Source organism: Microchirus variegatus (assembly GCF_963457635.1).
Source record: "Microchirus variegatus genome assembly, chromosome: 2".
In the NCBI taxonomy this organism is placed as follows: Eukaryota; Metazoa; Chordata; class Actinopteri; order Pleuronectiformes; family Soleidae; genus Microchirus; species Microchirus variegatus.
The window spans coordinates 43,629,476-43,643,826 of record NC_139803.1 but is presented as its reverse complement, the minus strand read 5'-3'; the positions used below and the strand labels follow the sequence as shown (position 1 = coordinate 43,643,826).

The following is a 14,351-nucleotide window of genomic DNA, read 5'->3' as shown; positions in this document are numbered from 1 at the left end:
ATTTACACACTTTCAGTTCATAGCGGTTGTAGTTTTTAGCTAATGTTTCACAACATACACAGTTAGAGCGCTTGTTTTTTTTTGTTTTTTGTTTTTTGTTGTCGTGAAACGGTGACGTTTAGTAAAACGTATCCGTTAAAAAGCCTCAGTTTTCTTCGTCCGCTGAATCAAAAGAAGACGGAAAACAGAGCAAAGAGTTGTTTACAGACACATCTGCTCATTATCACTGTGTGTGTGTGTGTGTGTGACTGATGTATTCAGTAACTAAAAGCTGTGACACACACACATACACACACACACACACACTGTGTTTGATGTGTGCGTCCTCACAAATGTAAATCCTCTCTACAGAGCGATAAGAGAGGCCGAGCGAGCCCGAGCTTGAATGGGAGAGAGAAGAGGCTCTTGAGGTGAGTACTCATTCTATTAAGCAAAACATGCACACGCACACACACACACACACACACACACATACACACACTCGCATGTGTAATTAAAAACCACATTATCATCTGCTCCTCTTCGTTCGTCTCGTTCTGTTTTCTCTTCACACAAAAACAGGAAGTTATAAAATTAAATTACACACAAAAACAATGTTCATAGTAATTATTATTATTAATAAGTTTGTGTTGTTTTGATTATTGGAGACGACATTTAAAGCTGAAATAGACTAAAATAATATATATTATAGAGTCCAAAAGTTTTAATTTAAACCAACATTTGCATTAAAACTGTTGTATAATAATAAATAATAATACTTTTATTTATACACCACAGTGTTACACAAAGTGCTTCACATTTACGCAAAACTACATTTACTTCATCTTATTTAGTGCATTAAAGGGATAGTAGAGCGGTTCAACCACACTTGAAACAACAACCTGAACACACAAACACGCACAAATAACAACACGTATCACGTGTCAAATGTGACTTGTTTTCCAGACTGTGAAACTCAGGACTGATCCAGGAGCAGCTCGTCATGGTCGTCGTCGTCGTCGTCGTTCAGGTACCCGGGTATGGACGAGTACAGCTCCGCCTCCGTCTCCTTCGTCTCCGCCTCCGTCTCCATGGTGACGTGTTTGGTGGTCCTGGCGACGTCCCTGGAGACCACCGACGTCTGCTTCCCCACCAGCCAGTGAGTGATCATGTCGCCTTTACCCTGGTGGCGGCAGCAGGTGTTTCAGGGGCAGTGAGTGTGTGTGTGTGTGTTTGTGTGTGTGTGTGTGTGTGTGTGTGTGTGTGTGGTCTCACCTTGACCTGCAGGGTTCCTCTACACTCCAGAACGTAGCCTCCGATCTCCTCCAGCAGGTAAAACACACTGGAGCTGCACTGGATCTTCAGAGCTGCAAAGACACCGAGTTAGAGGTCAATCTTTGATACTTTTGAACTCAAAAACCAGCGTGCTAAAGTCATATCGCCACCTAGTGTAGCGGCGTTGCACCCACAGCTAGGCTTTATTGTGCGTGGAAAAAGTTGTACATTTATAATAAAACATATATCGCTTGATAATGTCTGATTTACCCATTTAAAAATAATGATACTTGCCAAAAAAATATGTTGCCCAAATAAGAAAAGTGTAGGAAACACTTGATTTACTTGTTTCCACGTGCAACGCCGCTACACTAGTTGGCGATATGACTTTAGCAAGTAAATACACTTGCTGCTAGCAGCTAGCTGATATATTAGCTAAAAACTACAACCATTACAAACTGGAAGGGAGCAAATACACCTGTAGCTAGCAGTTAGCTGATATACAAGTATTAGCTTAAATCTACAACCACTATACATTAATTGTGTTAAAGCTAGTTGTTAGTATATCAGCTAACTGCTAGCTACAGGTGTATTTACTCCCTTTCAGTTTACAGTGGTTGTAGTTTTTAGCTATTATAGCGGCTAACTACTAGCAACAGGTATATTTACTCCCTTATAATGTAAAGTGGTTGTAGTTTTTAGCTAATGTATTAGTTAACCACTAGCTGCATAGCAGTGAGTCCATATATTAGCAAAAAACTACAACCGCTATGAACAGAAAGGGGGTAAACACAACTGTAGCTAGCAGCTAACTGTTATATTAGCTAAAAACTACAATCACTGTAACCTTAAAGGCAGTAAATACACCCGTAGCTAGCAGTTAGCTGATATATTAACCATTAGCTACAGGTGTATTTAATACATTTAATGTATAGTGGTTGTAGTTTTAAGCTAATACTTGTATATCAGCTAACTGCTAGCTACAGGTTTATTTGCTCCCTTTCAGTTTATAATGGTTGTAGTTTTTAGATAATATATCAGGTAGCTACAAGTGTATTTACTTGCTAAAGTCATATCGCCACCTAGTGTAGCGGCGTTGCGCCCACAGCTAGGCTTTATTGTACGCGGAAACATAAACATAGCGCGACACAAACGCGTTACCGAGGCTGGTGGACTCCATCCTGGACGCTGTGTTGACCGTGTCTCCAAAGAGACAGTAACGAGGCATCTTCGTACCAACAACCCCGGCGACCAGTGGACCTGGAGAGCAGGACACGGAGTCGTCAACGAATCGATTAGATGTTCAGAAACTGTTTAAAATATCTCTTGTGCGCTCGTACCGGAGTGGATCCCGGCTCGGATCTGCAGCTGCATGCTGGGCTTGTGCGGGATCCTGAAGGTCCGACAGACGGCCACCAGGTCCAGAGCCATGCTGGCGATCTCCGCGGCGTGCAGGATACCGTTCTCCTGGGGCACGCCCGACACCACCATGTCTACGCAAACATTCAGGACGTGAGAAACCAGGACCTCATTTTGGGGACAAATCCGGGGTAGGGCTAGGGTTAGGACTAAAAGATAATGGAGTAGAACCTGCGGTAGAACCTCAGTCTGAGTGTATTTTTCTATCCAAATTTGATCAGAGCCAACAGAGGACGATCTAACCTTGACCTAAACCCAAGTCCAAGCCATCGACCTATCCAAGTTTGGGCTTCCCTTGTTCCGGATCCTGAGTTTTCCGGCTTCTACCTCTCAAAGGGTCACCACAGCCCTTATTTGAGATTCCTGACGCAACCCTTTATCCCATTTTATCCGGACTTAGGACGAACACTAGAAGTACACATTGGATGTGGCCCCCTAGTGGCTGGGGTCAATATAGAGTGTCCAATTAATAATGACCAACGGGGATCGGGTTCCTTGCTCGCTGGTACTCCCCAGCCCTGGACCCGGTGGGCACTCAAAGCCATCAGGCTTGCGTCGCATATCTATTTCTGCGTAAAAAAAAACAACAACTCACAAGCGTCTCCGATGGTTTCCACCTTGTAGACGTCGTAGTTGTCGATGATGTCGTCGAATGTCGTGTAGAGTTTGTTGAGGAAATCCACGACCTGGTACGGAGTGCTGCTGCAGGAGAGCTGGGTGAAGCCCACGATGTCACTGAGGAAGCAACCGTACCGGTAAACGTCGCGGTACCAGAAACTGGTACATTAGAGACAGTATATATATATAAGAGTTGTGTAAAGAGGTTGTTGAAAACCAGGAGGTATTTACCTGAAGAAGACCGTAGCGCTGACGTAGCTCTGAGCCTGCAGTGGTTTACCCTGACGTAGGTCGTCAGCTACCTGCTTAGGAAGCATACCTGCAACACAGAAACGCATTTCTGATGAACTAATGAACCAATTACAAACAGAGGTGAAGCATTGTAAAAGGCAGAAACAGTATTCCGTAGCTCTATAGATACATAAGTGTATCGTCTGCGTGGAGGCGAATCCTTGCTGAGCAAATCAGTTTTTACAGTTTGTTTCTTTTGTCGAACGGAAACAGATCTGTTTTGTATGGAAGCCCATTTCTGCCAGTGTAAAAAAAAAAAGAAAGATCCCACTATCTCAAAATAATGAGATAGTATCTCATTATTTTGAGATACTAATTTGAGATACTGTCATTTTTTGAGATACTAATTCATTATTTTGAGATATGAAGTCAATATATTGAGATACTGAGTCAATATATTGAGATACTAAGTCATTATTTTGAGATACAAAGTCAATATATTGAGATACTAAGTCATTATTTTGAGATACTAAGTCATTATTTTGAGATACAAAGTCAATATATTGAGATACTAAGTCATTATTTTGAGATACAAAGCCAATATTTTGAGATACTTAGTCAATATATTGAGATACTAAGTCAATATATTGAGATACCAAGTCAATATATTGAGATACTAAGTCAATGTATTGAGATAGTATCTCGTTATTTTGAGATACTAAGTCAATATATTGAGCTACTAAGTCAATATATTGAGATACTAAGTCATTATTTTGAGAAACTAAGTCAATATATTGAGATAGTATCTCGTTATTTTGAGATACTAAGTCAATATATTGAGATACTAAGTCAATGTATTGAGATAGTATCTTGTTATTTTGAGATACTAAGTCAATATATTGAGATACCAAGTCAATATATTGAGATACTAAGTCAATGTATTGAGATAGTATCTCGTTATTTTGAGAAACTAAGTCAATATATTGAGATACTAAGTCAATGTATTGAGATAGTATCTTGTTATTTTGAGATACTAAGTCAATATATTGAGATACTAAGTCAATATATTGAGATACTAAGTCATTATTTTGAGATACTAAGTCAATATATTGAGATACTAAGTCAATATATTGAGATATTATCTCATTATTTTAAGATAGTATCTCATTATTTCGAGATACTATCTTATTATTCTAAGATAGTGGGATCTTTTTTTTTTTTTTACACTGACGGAAATAGGCTTCCATAGTTCTGTTATGTGTTTAACTCAAACCCAGCGGCGACATCTAAACTCTTTAGAGGAACAGTGAGCGTCGTACTGTAGAGCAGTCGGTCCGTCTTCTGTTTCTCCAGCATCAGATCTTGAGTTCGCTCAGCCACCAACACTTCCAGATGTTTACTGTACTTCTCCATCTGGGAAAAAAGAGGCAAGTTGCGAGAGGTTTGCGCGATAAAACACATTCATAACGAGAGTCTGAGGCCCACTTTACGTTACGCTTTTTTCGCCACAGTACGACTGTACCATCGTAGCCGGCCTCGCGCATCCGCTGTTGCATTTTTACGTCGGCCATCTTGTTCCCGGAGCTTCTTCTGGATCTCGTCCTCCGACCAGGTACTGATCAGGCACTCGGGTTCGCAGGTGCTCCGCGTACAGCGTCCAGCGTTCCCTCCTTCACCCCCCGCCATTTTTTTTTTTGGAACAAAAGTCCCGCGGTATATGCTAATTAGCGCGCGCACGTTGTATGCTAATCGCCTAAACCTTGACTTCCCGCTGTCGCGAAAAGCGTAACGTAAAGTGAGCCTAAAAGAGATTGAAAGATATTACCAGGTTCATCATCATGTCCACCGGGCTGACTTTGACCGGGTTGACGCGTTGGATAAACTTCTTGATTTGGTCAAACGTGGGTCGCTGAACAGGGTTATGAGAGCGGCATCGTCGGATCAGCTGTGGACACGCGGGTCAAAGGTCAGGAATGACTTTGCGGGTTTGCCGTTACTTTACAAAAATATATAAAAAAATATATATAGAATGTGGAAATTATAGGGCTGAATAATTTGATTGAAACGGCTAATGTGGCTCTTTACTTATAGCTTATCCTGATTAGCTTAAAGTGATAGTTCGGAATTTTGGACCTAAGACCTATTTTCCAACTCAGCCGGTGTGATGGAGACGTCTGGAGACGTTTTCAAGAAATTTCATTCAGTTCTTCTAGTTGCCGAGTTCGCTGGCGCTATGGCTAGCGCAAGTCAATGGTACCTTCTAGCATGGCATCAGAAACACTCACACCGACTCCACAGTGCACCCGAGGCAAATCAACTGTAACGGCAGACTGTGAGATTGAAGAAGCTAGCGCTGCAGGCTACTCTGCGTCTGTAGCAGCGACAGCAGGTAAACAAACTATTATAGAGCCGGTAACTTATAAGCGCTAGGTGATATCAGTCCGCCGCTGCCGTAGCCTAACAGGAAGTATGACGCGCTGCAGCTGCTGCTGAGACATAAATCCTTCAAATTGCGAGGTTGGTTTTATTTCAAACATTCTATCAACACAGATATGTACATCGATAGTCTGCCGTTACAATTAAGTGTACTGTGGAGTTGGTATGAGTGTTTCTAATGCCAATGCTAGCAGGTACCATTGACTTGCGCTAGCCATAGCACCAGCGAACTCGGCAACTAGAAGAACTGAATGAAATTTCTTGAAAATGTCTCCAGAAAATAGGTCTTATGTCCAAAATTCCGAAGTATCCCTTTAAAATAGAAACAATTAGCTTAAATGCTAGTGAAAACAATAACAAAAGCTCCCACCTCTACGTAGTCAGCAGGACACGGACAGTTGTTGTCGGATTTGCTGGCGATCAGCTCGGGTAGAGGAGGACACCAGGTGGACTCCAGGTGCGACTCCTCTGCCTGGGAAAAGGTTGATTCGTTTTGGTTAGCGCTGGGTTCCATTAAGAGCTAAATTTGACCAAGGAACCAGAACGTCACTTACGGGGACGGGGTCGTTGCGTGTCGCGATCTCCAAGAGGATGATGGAGTAACTTAAAGAAACAGAAAGAAGTTAAATTTGTTAGATTTGTGTTGGTCGCGGCGAAGGTCTGAGAAGGTCCGAGAAGGTCCGAGAAGGTCTGAGAAGGTCCGTGGTCCTCACAAGTTACCTGAACACGTCTCCAGCCAGCGTTGGCTCCATGTTTGAGTTTTGAAACTCCGGCGGCATGTACACCTCCATGAGCCTCAGGTGATAGTTGGAGAGAGGCTCCGCCCCATCGTTCCTGCGATACGTCCTCAGTCCGAAATCTGACAGAACCACACCACAAAGTCCAGGTTTTTAGGTCGTTTTATGTCTCGGAGAGAAGTTTTCGAGGTTAGCCGATTAGCCTTCAGCCCGTTTTCGACGTCAAACGCGTTAGCTTTCTCGCTCACCTGTTATTTTACAGACCCAGCGGTCGTCTACGACGCAGTTCATGGACTTGAGTTGACCGTGGCAGATCCGGTGATGGTGGAGGTACGACATCCCTCTGGCGACGTCTGTGGCGAAGGAAAACCTGGCGGACAATCGCGGTCGGGAATCTGCGATTACTTAATTCGTAATAGGTTAGATGTTAGATGTTCGGAAACTTACCGGAAGCCCCAGTTGAGAGGGATTTCCTCGTTCAGGAGGATGTCGTTAAGGCTTCCTTTCGGACAGTACTCGGTCACTATGGCAACGTTCGGAACCTCCACACATCCTCCGATAAACTTACAGAGGTTTGGGTGATCCAGTTCCCTGAGGACGCAGATTTAAACAGTGAGACGAGGTCGTATTGATCGAGGAAGGACGTCGAGCGTCCGCTTGTCACCTGATTTGTTTGACTTCCTGTCTGATGGTTCTGGACAGAGAGAACGCCTTTGTTTGGATCTTCTTTAAGGCCACGGTTCTGCCGTCACTGCAGAAGAAAAACGTGGTAATTTATATTTTACAGACTTCATATTCGGAGCATAAAGACGGATAAACAGCTAGCGTACTAAATCCCGGTGCAGGTGAACAGCGTTTTCCGGTTCCCCGGTTGTCCCGCGCACGAGCTGAGCGCGGTCACGCAGCTGGTGTTGGTGTTGCTGTCGCTGTGCACCATGGGTACACTCATGATACTGCCCATGGTCAAACGAGCCTCATGATCTATTGAAAACCGAGACAGAGAGAGAGAGAGAGAGAGAGAGAGAGAGAGAGAGAGAGAGAGAGAGAGGCTAACGCTAACGTCACTGCTGCTACAGAGTTTGACAAGTTCAAGACAGGGCCGTACCTATGTTCCCCGAATTGTATGTGACCGGGGAACATAGGACACTTTCTACCCAAAAGGACCCAGGGAACATAGGACCCGGGGGAACATAGGACCCGGGGAACCTAGGACCCTTTTTCCCCCAAAAAGAACCCAGGGAACATAGGACCCGGGGAACATAGGACCCGGGGGAACATAGGACCCGGGGAACCTAGGACCCTTTTTCCCCCAAAAAGAACCCAGGGAACATAGGACCCAGGAAAATATGACCCAGGGAACATAGGACCTGGGGAACATAGGATCCTTTCTTTTTTAAAAAGGACCCGGGGGAACATAGGACCCGGGGGAACATAGGACCCGGGGGGAACATAGGACCCGGGGGAACCTAGGACCCTTTTTCCCCAAAAAAGAACCTACGGAACATAGGACCCAGGAACATAGGACCCGGGGAACAGATGATCCTTTTTTTTTAAAAAGAACCCTGGGAACATAGGACCCGGGGGAACATAGGACCCGGGGAACATTGGATCCTTTCTTTTCTAAAAAGGACCCAGGGGAACATGGGACCCTTTTTTCCCCCAAAAGGACCCAGGGAACATAGGAACGACCCTGTTCAAGACCTAGCGTAGGTGAGTTATGTTACATTCTAGACCTGTTTGGGAGCAGGTCTGGACACCTTTTGAGTTCTATCATGAATATGTGAATCAGTCTGAACCAGAACCTGATGGTGAGAGTTCTTTGGTTTCTGGCTCTGGATCTTTCACCTTGTTTTATGGTGGAGAAGTCGATGATCCAGCTCTCGTCCCACAGCAGTTTCTGTTTCTGGTACCTCAGCCACTGCAAGGGACAAAGCTGTTGTTATTCATCGGTTGTTGTTGTTGTCGTCGGATACGTTGCGAACTAAGCGAACTGCGTCACTCACCACGGCCGTCAGTACGAAGCAAAGGCAGAGCGAGCTGAGCGGGAGGCCGATGGACAACTTGGTGGCCGGGCCCATGGGGCATTCGCCGCAGTCGGCCGGGCACGTGGAACAAAGCTCCGCCTCCTCGCAGACGCCGTCGCCGCAAACTTTTGAACGGGAAAAGACGATTGAGTAGCTGCTTTTGCATAAAAACAAGGACGATTTTGTAGTTCAGTAGACGTAACTCACCCACAGCAGGAAGTACGGTGCTCTTGGCCTCCAGAGCGACCTGCATCTCGCCCACTCGTATGTGAGCGATGAGCGAGGTCAGACCGGGATGGATCAAAACCACCTGCAAGATGAGGCCTGGATTTAGAGGATCTGGATTTACTGAATCGAGGAATTTAACAGCTGAAGTGAGGAGTTATCCGATGAGCGCCATCACGACCAATGACCAAGTGTGTTTTTGTAAGTTGGTACAACGTGTGTTTTTGTAAGTTGGTACGACAAACGCGCTAGGACGAGTTTGCTTATTTACGTAGGGTGCAAAATTCAAAATGGCCAACTTCCTGTTGAGTTGAGGCCATGGTTACGGTCGACTTTTTTGTTCGTCTTGGTCGATAACATGTTCTCACCAGATTTCGGGAAATTCAGTGGAACTCAACGCATGCCGAAGTCATAGGCACTTCCTGTTTCGTGGTGAATGGTCAAAGTTCGGCAAAATACCGAGGGTTGCTGTGGACGCGCCGTTTTGAAGCCGCAAAACTTTTCACATTTCACCATATGTCAAGAAAAAATTGGCATGTGTTTTTTTTTGGTCGATACGACAAACGCGCGAGGACGAGTTCGCTCTTTTACGTAGGGTGCAAAATTCAAAATGGCCGAATTCCTGTTGAGTTGAGGCCATGGTTACGGTCGACTTTTTTGATCAGCTTGGTCGATGACATGTTCTCACCAAGTTTCGGGAAATTTGGTGGAACTTGACATTTGCCGAAGTCATAGGGCACTTCCTGTTTTATTGCGAATGGTCAAAATTCTGCAAAACGCAGAGGGTTGCCGTGGCCGCGCCGTTTTGAATCCGAAAAACTTTTCACATTTCGCCATATGTCAAGAAAAAATTGGCATGTGTTTTTTTTTGGTCGATACGACAAACGCGCCAGGACGAGTTCGCTCTCTTACGTAGGGTGAAAAATTCAAAATGGCTGACTTCCTGTTGAGTTGAGGCCATGGTTACGGTCGACTTTTTTGTTCGTCTTGGTCGATGACATGTTCTCACCAAATTTTGGGAAATTCAGTGGAACTTAACGTGTGCCGAAGTCATAGGGCACTTCCTGTTTTGTTGCGAATGGTCAAAATTCACCAAAACGCAGAGGGTTGAATCCGCAAAACCTTTCGACAACTTTTCAACTTTGATGTGTCTAGAACAAATCGGCGTGTTTTTTTTATGCCGGTAAAACAAACACGCTAGGACGAGAATGCTTATTGACGTAGGGTGCAACATTCAAAATGACCGACTTCCTGTTGAATTGAGACCATGGTTACGGTCGACTTTTTTGTTCGTCTTGGTCGATAACATGTTCTCACCAGATTTCGGGAAATTCAGTGGAACTCAACGTGTGCCGAAGTCATAGGGCACTTCCTGTTTCGTGGTGAATGGTCGAAATTCACCTTTGATATGTCAAGAAAAAATTGGCATGTGTTTTTTTTTTGGTCGATACGACAAACGCGCGAGGACGAGTTCGCTCTTTTACATAGGGTGAAAAATTCAAAATGGCCGACTTCCTGTTGAGTTGAGGCCATTGGTTACGGTCGACTTTTTTTTACGGTCGATCCAAACGTTACCCAGATCTGCACAAAAAAACACGACGGGTTAGCTAATCTAATCTTTGCTAATTCACGAACTTTACTCTCGAACGAGTAAAAGACGCATCATTTCGGAAAAGGACATTTTCAGTTCTTGATTAATCGGACGTTACCTTCGCCGACCAGTTAGCCTGCGTCATTTTGCCCGACGTAGAGATGGTGTGCGTGAAGATTTTCCCGTCGTCCGGAATCCAGGGCCCGCAGATGCTCTCCGTCGTCTGTAAAGTTAGCGTAGGTAGATAAGACGTTACGCGAAAAATAGCCGTCGCGGAAGCTATCCGCCGCGGCACTTCCTGTCGGCGGGTGCGTACCATGTATCCCAGCGGGCAGGAGTGGATGTTAGCGTGGTGAATGCAGCAGTTCTCGCCGTCGGCGTCCTTCCAGTTGGCCGGGCAGTCGTCGTGTTCGCAGAACCTCCGAGCCGCGTCGGCGCTCGCGATAGAACTGAAGAGTCGAGACGAGAACGCGGAGGTTTTAGAGCCGGTTCCGAGTCTAAAAACCAATCAGTCGTGTTTTTTTACTTTTTGTTTTTTTTTACCTGTGCGTGAAGATGCGGTTCTTCACCGCCCAGTCGTAGAAAGAGTCGCGCGCGGTGACCGAGTACGTGACGCCGAACACCTCGCCGCTCTTCACCGTCTCGGGCGGACGCAGCACCCACGCCATTTCAAGACCTGACGGACGAAAAAACAAACAAACAAACATCGGATCGTCGCGTCACGTTCTTTATCAACAGGAAACAGGAAGTGTGTAAACCGCTCACTCTCCCCACACCAAACCCCACAGAGAAAATCAGTGATTTTAGCTCACGGTGGACACAGGAGCTGCTGGTCCACTGCTGCCTCGTGTGGTCACTTTGTGTCACTGAGGTTAATGTGAATGACTGTTTTTTTTTAAGCCGAATTTGACAAAACAACTCATTGTAAGTTAGTGATGGAGGCAGCAGTGGATCAACAACTTAAAATCAACAGTGAACTTAAAATCACTGGTTTTCTCTATGGGGTTTGGTGCGGGAGAGTGAGTGCTGTTTACTGAATGATTTCAGCCACTTTACGGAAGACTCACCAAAGAAAATCTACGTCAGTTTAAGTCTACGACGTCTTTAGAACACGTTCACGTCTTTATTTCACTGTTAGACAGACTTTAACAACAGGAAATTGAAGTTCGTAAACCACTCACTCTCCCACACCAAAGTCCATAGAGAAAATCAGTGATTTTAACATCACAGAGACACAGGAGTTCACAGGAGTTGTTGATCCACTGCTGCCTCCATCACTACGTTCTAATGTCTTATTTAGCTAATTCGGCTTTTTTAAAATCGTTACTTCAGTGACACAAAGTGACCACACGAGGCAGCAGTAGACCAGCAGCTCCTGGTTCTACGTGAGCTAAAATCACTGATTTTCTCTATGGGCTTTAGTGTAAGTTATTGTAGACTAACTGTACTAACAGCACAGGGGGCGCTGTAATATTTAAATTTTCAAATATTCATGTTTTCTTCGCTCCTGTTCTTTAGTTATTTTTAGGGGATTTTTGTCATTTGTAGTGTTTCACTTTTTTCCCTCCTCTAACTGTTTGGATCCATTGCACAATTTTCTGCTGCATATTTTCAAATTTTTCACAGACAGATTTACGTCTTTGGAGGCGCTCGGGTAAAAAGAGAGCAATCCATTCAGAATCAGACGACAGGAGGAAGAAAAACAACTCACACACACATTGAAAAGTCCTCGTTATTACAGGAAAAACAGAATAAGTGACTAATGTTATTGAGTCACATATTTAGCTTTATGTTAAGTTAATAAACGTGTGTCTCACCTCCACAGTCGATCATGTTCTGGTCGTTGGGTTTGTCCAGAGGCCAACAGTCGTACTCGCTGTTGTCCAAGTCGTGCCAACAACGTGTCGGCGCAACACAGCAAACGCACACCTGTGCAAAAAGAACGACAAAAATGACGCGCAAATCGCCAAAATGGACGCCAAAATTCAAAATGGCCGACTCCCTGTTGAGTTGAGGCCACGGTTACGGTCGAGTTTTTTGTTCGTCTTGGTCGATAACATCTTCTCACCAAGTTTCGGGAAATTCGGTGGAAGTCAACATGTGCCGAAGTCATAGGGCACTTCCTGTTTCGTGGCGAATGGGGTTGCCGTGGCCACGCCGTTTTGAATCCGCAAAACCTTTCGACAACTTTTCGCCTATGATATGTCTAGAAAAAATTTGCGTGTGTTTTTTTAGTCGGTACGACAAAGGCGCTAGGACGAGTTAGCTCATTTACGTAGGGTGCAAAATTGAAAATGGCCGACTTCCTGTTGAATTGAGACTATAGTTACCGTAGACTTATTTGTTCGTCTTGGTCTATAACATCCTCTCACCAAGTTTCACGAAATTTGGTGGAGCTCAACGTATGCCGAAGTCATAGGGCACTTCCTGTTTCGTGGCGAATGGTCAAAATTCGGCAAAATGCAGAGGGTTGTCGTGGGCGCGCCGCTTTGAATCTGCAAAACCTTTCGACAACTTTTCAACTATGATATGTCTAGAAAAAATTGCTGTGTTTTTTTTTTTTTTTTCCTAATGTCGGTACGACAAACATGCTAGGACTTTTGAGTTTGCTCATTAACGTAGGGTGCAAAAGTCGAAATGGCTGACTTCCTGTTGAGTTGAGGCCATGGTTACGGTCGACTTTTTAGTTCGTCTTGGTCGATAACATCCTCCCACCAAGTTTCGGAAGATTCGGTGGAACTAAATTTTGCCCTCAAGCGACGCACAGGTTGGGGAACTATGCCAATATCGTTGAGCATTTTTTAAAAAAGTTTTTATGGACGTTAACTCGCTCAAAAATGACCGCAAAGCCACGGATATAATTATAATCTGAAGGATTAACAATAGGTTCCTTACATGATTTTGTGGCTCGAACCCTGATTAATATAAAACGAGATGAAATGAGGTCAAAGATGAGATGATTCCACGTCCACACACTTAAAAAAAACACCAGATTACGAGACAAATACAGAACACGGATAGAAATAATCCATAAAATATCTCAAAATACATCAAATGACGGGTAAGTCAAATAAAATGACGTTTTAAAGACGTTAAGAAATCATTAATTTGCCTAAATGTCTTTATTTTCCATTATAAAAGTACATTTTTGTCAATTTGACTTCAGTGAAAATCAGTTTTTATTGATTTTCACTGAAAACAACTGTCGTTAAAACATCAACGTAGATTTTTCTACTGTGACGAAGTTAATCACAAACACATGACGTCACATAATGATGATCAAAGCAGGTGATTGATTGATTAATTGATTGATTAATGAATGAAATTCTCACCCAGAGCAGAAAGCGAAGCCTCTGATGTTCCTTCATGATGAAGCTGAAGCAAAGACAAACAAACTGAGGACAATCTGAGACACGGGGACACAGAGTCTGCTCTACACTGCCCTCTGGTGGTCACTGGTGATTCTCCACTCTCCCCACCGCCAAACCCCCATTGAGAAAACCAGTGATTTTAACACCACAGGGACACAGGAGCTGCTGGGTCCTCTGCTGCCTCCTGTGGTCACTTTGTGTCACTGAAGTGAATTTGAACAAAGCCGAATTTGACAAAATAAGTCATTTGAGTTTTTTTGACGGAGGCAGAAGTGGATCAACAACTCTGTGTGATCACTGTGTTTTCTCTATGGGCTTTGGTGTGGGAGAGTGAGTGGTTTCCTGTTGTTAAAGTGTGTTTAACAGTGAAATAAATATGTTGTTAAAGTTAAAAAAGAGTCTTTTGTCTGTTTGTTCTTTGTCTTTTTCAGGTTAATTTCTGTGT

At 44.1% G+C, this 14,351-nt stretch overlaps 1 protein-coding gene across 1 annotated transcript; it reads right to left on the bottom strand.

Annotated features, from left to right (window-relative positions):
- Positions 1 to 948: 948 nt before the first annotated feature.
- LOC310942291 (atrial natriuretic peptide receptor 2) lies at positions 949 to 13,903 on the bottom strand (the record flags this gene model as incomplete). Its single annotated transcript, XM_083907648.1, has 23 exons — positions 949 to 1,162; positions 1,255 to 1,346; positions 2,416 to 2,514; positions 2,595 to 2,747; positions 3,269 to 3,408; positions 3,523 to 3,610; positions 4,842 to 4,935; positions 5,348 to 5,467; positions 6,329 to 6,430; positions 6,513 to 6,561; positions 6,679 to 6,817; positions 6,944 to 7,065; positions 7,143 to 7,286; positions 7,360 to 7,446; positions 7,526 to 7,676; positions 8,541 to 8,613; positions 8,699 to 8,844; positions 8,927 to 9,029; positions 10,654 to 10,758; positions 10,852 to 10,984; positions 11,079 to 11,211; positions 12,353 to 12,464; positions 13,868 to 13,903. The coding sequence occupies 23 exons, from the start codon at positions 13,901 to 13,903 to the stop codon at positions 956 to 958; spliced, it is 2,628 nt and encodes an 875-aa protein (XP_083763774.1). The 3' UTR covers positions 949 to 955.
- Positions 13,904 to 14,351: the final 448 nt, after the last annotated feature.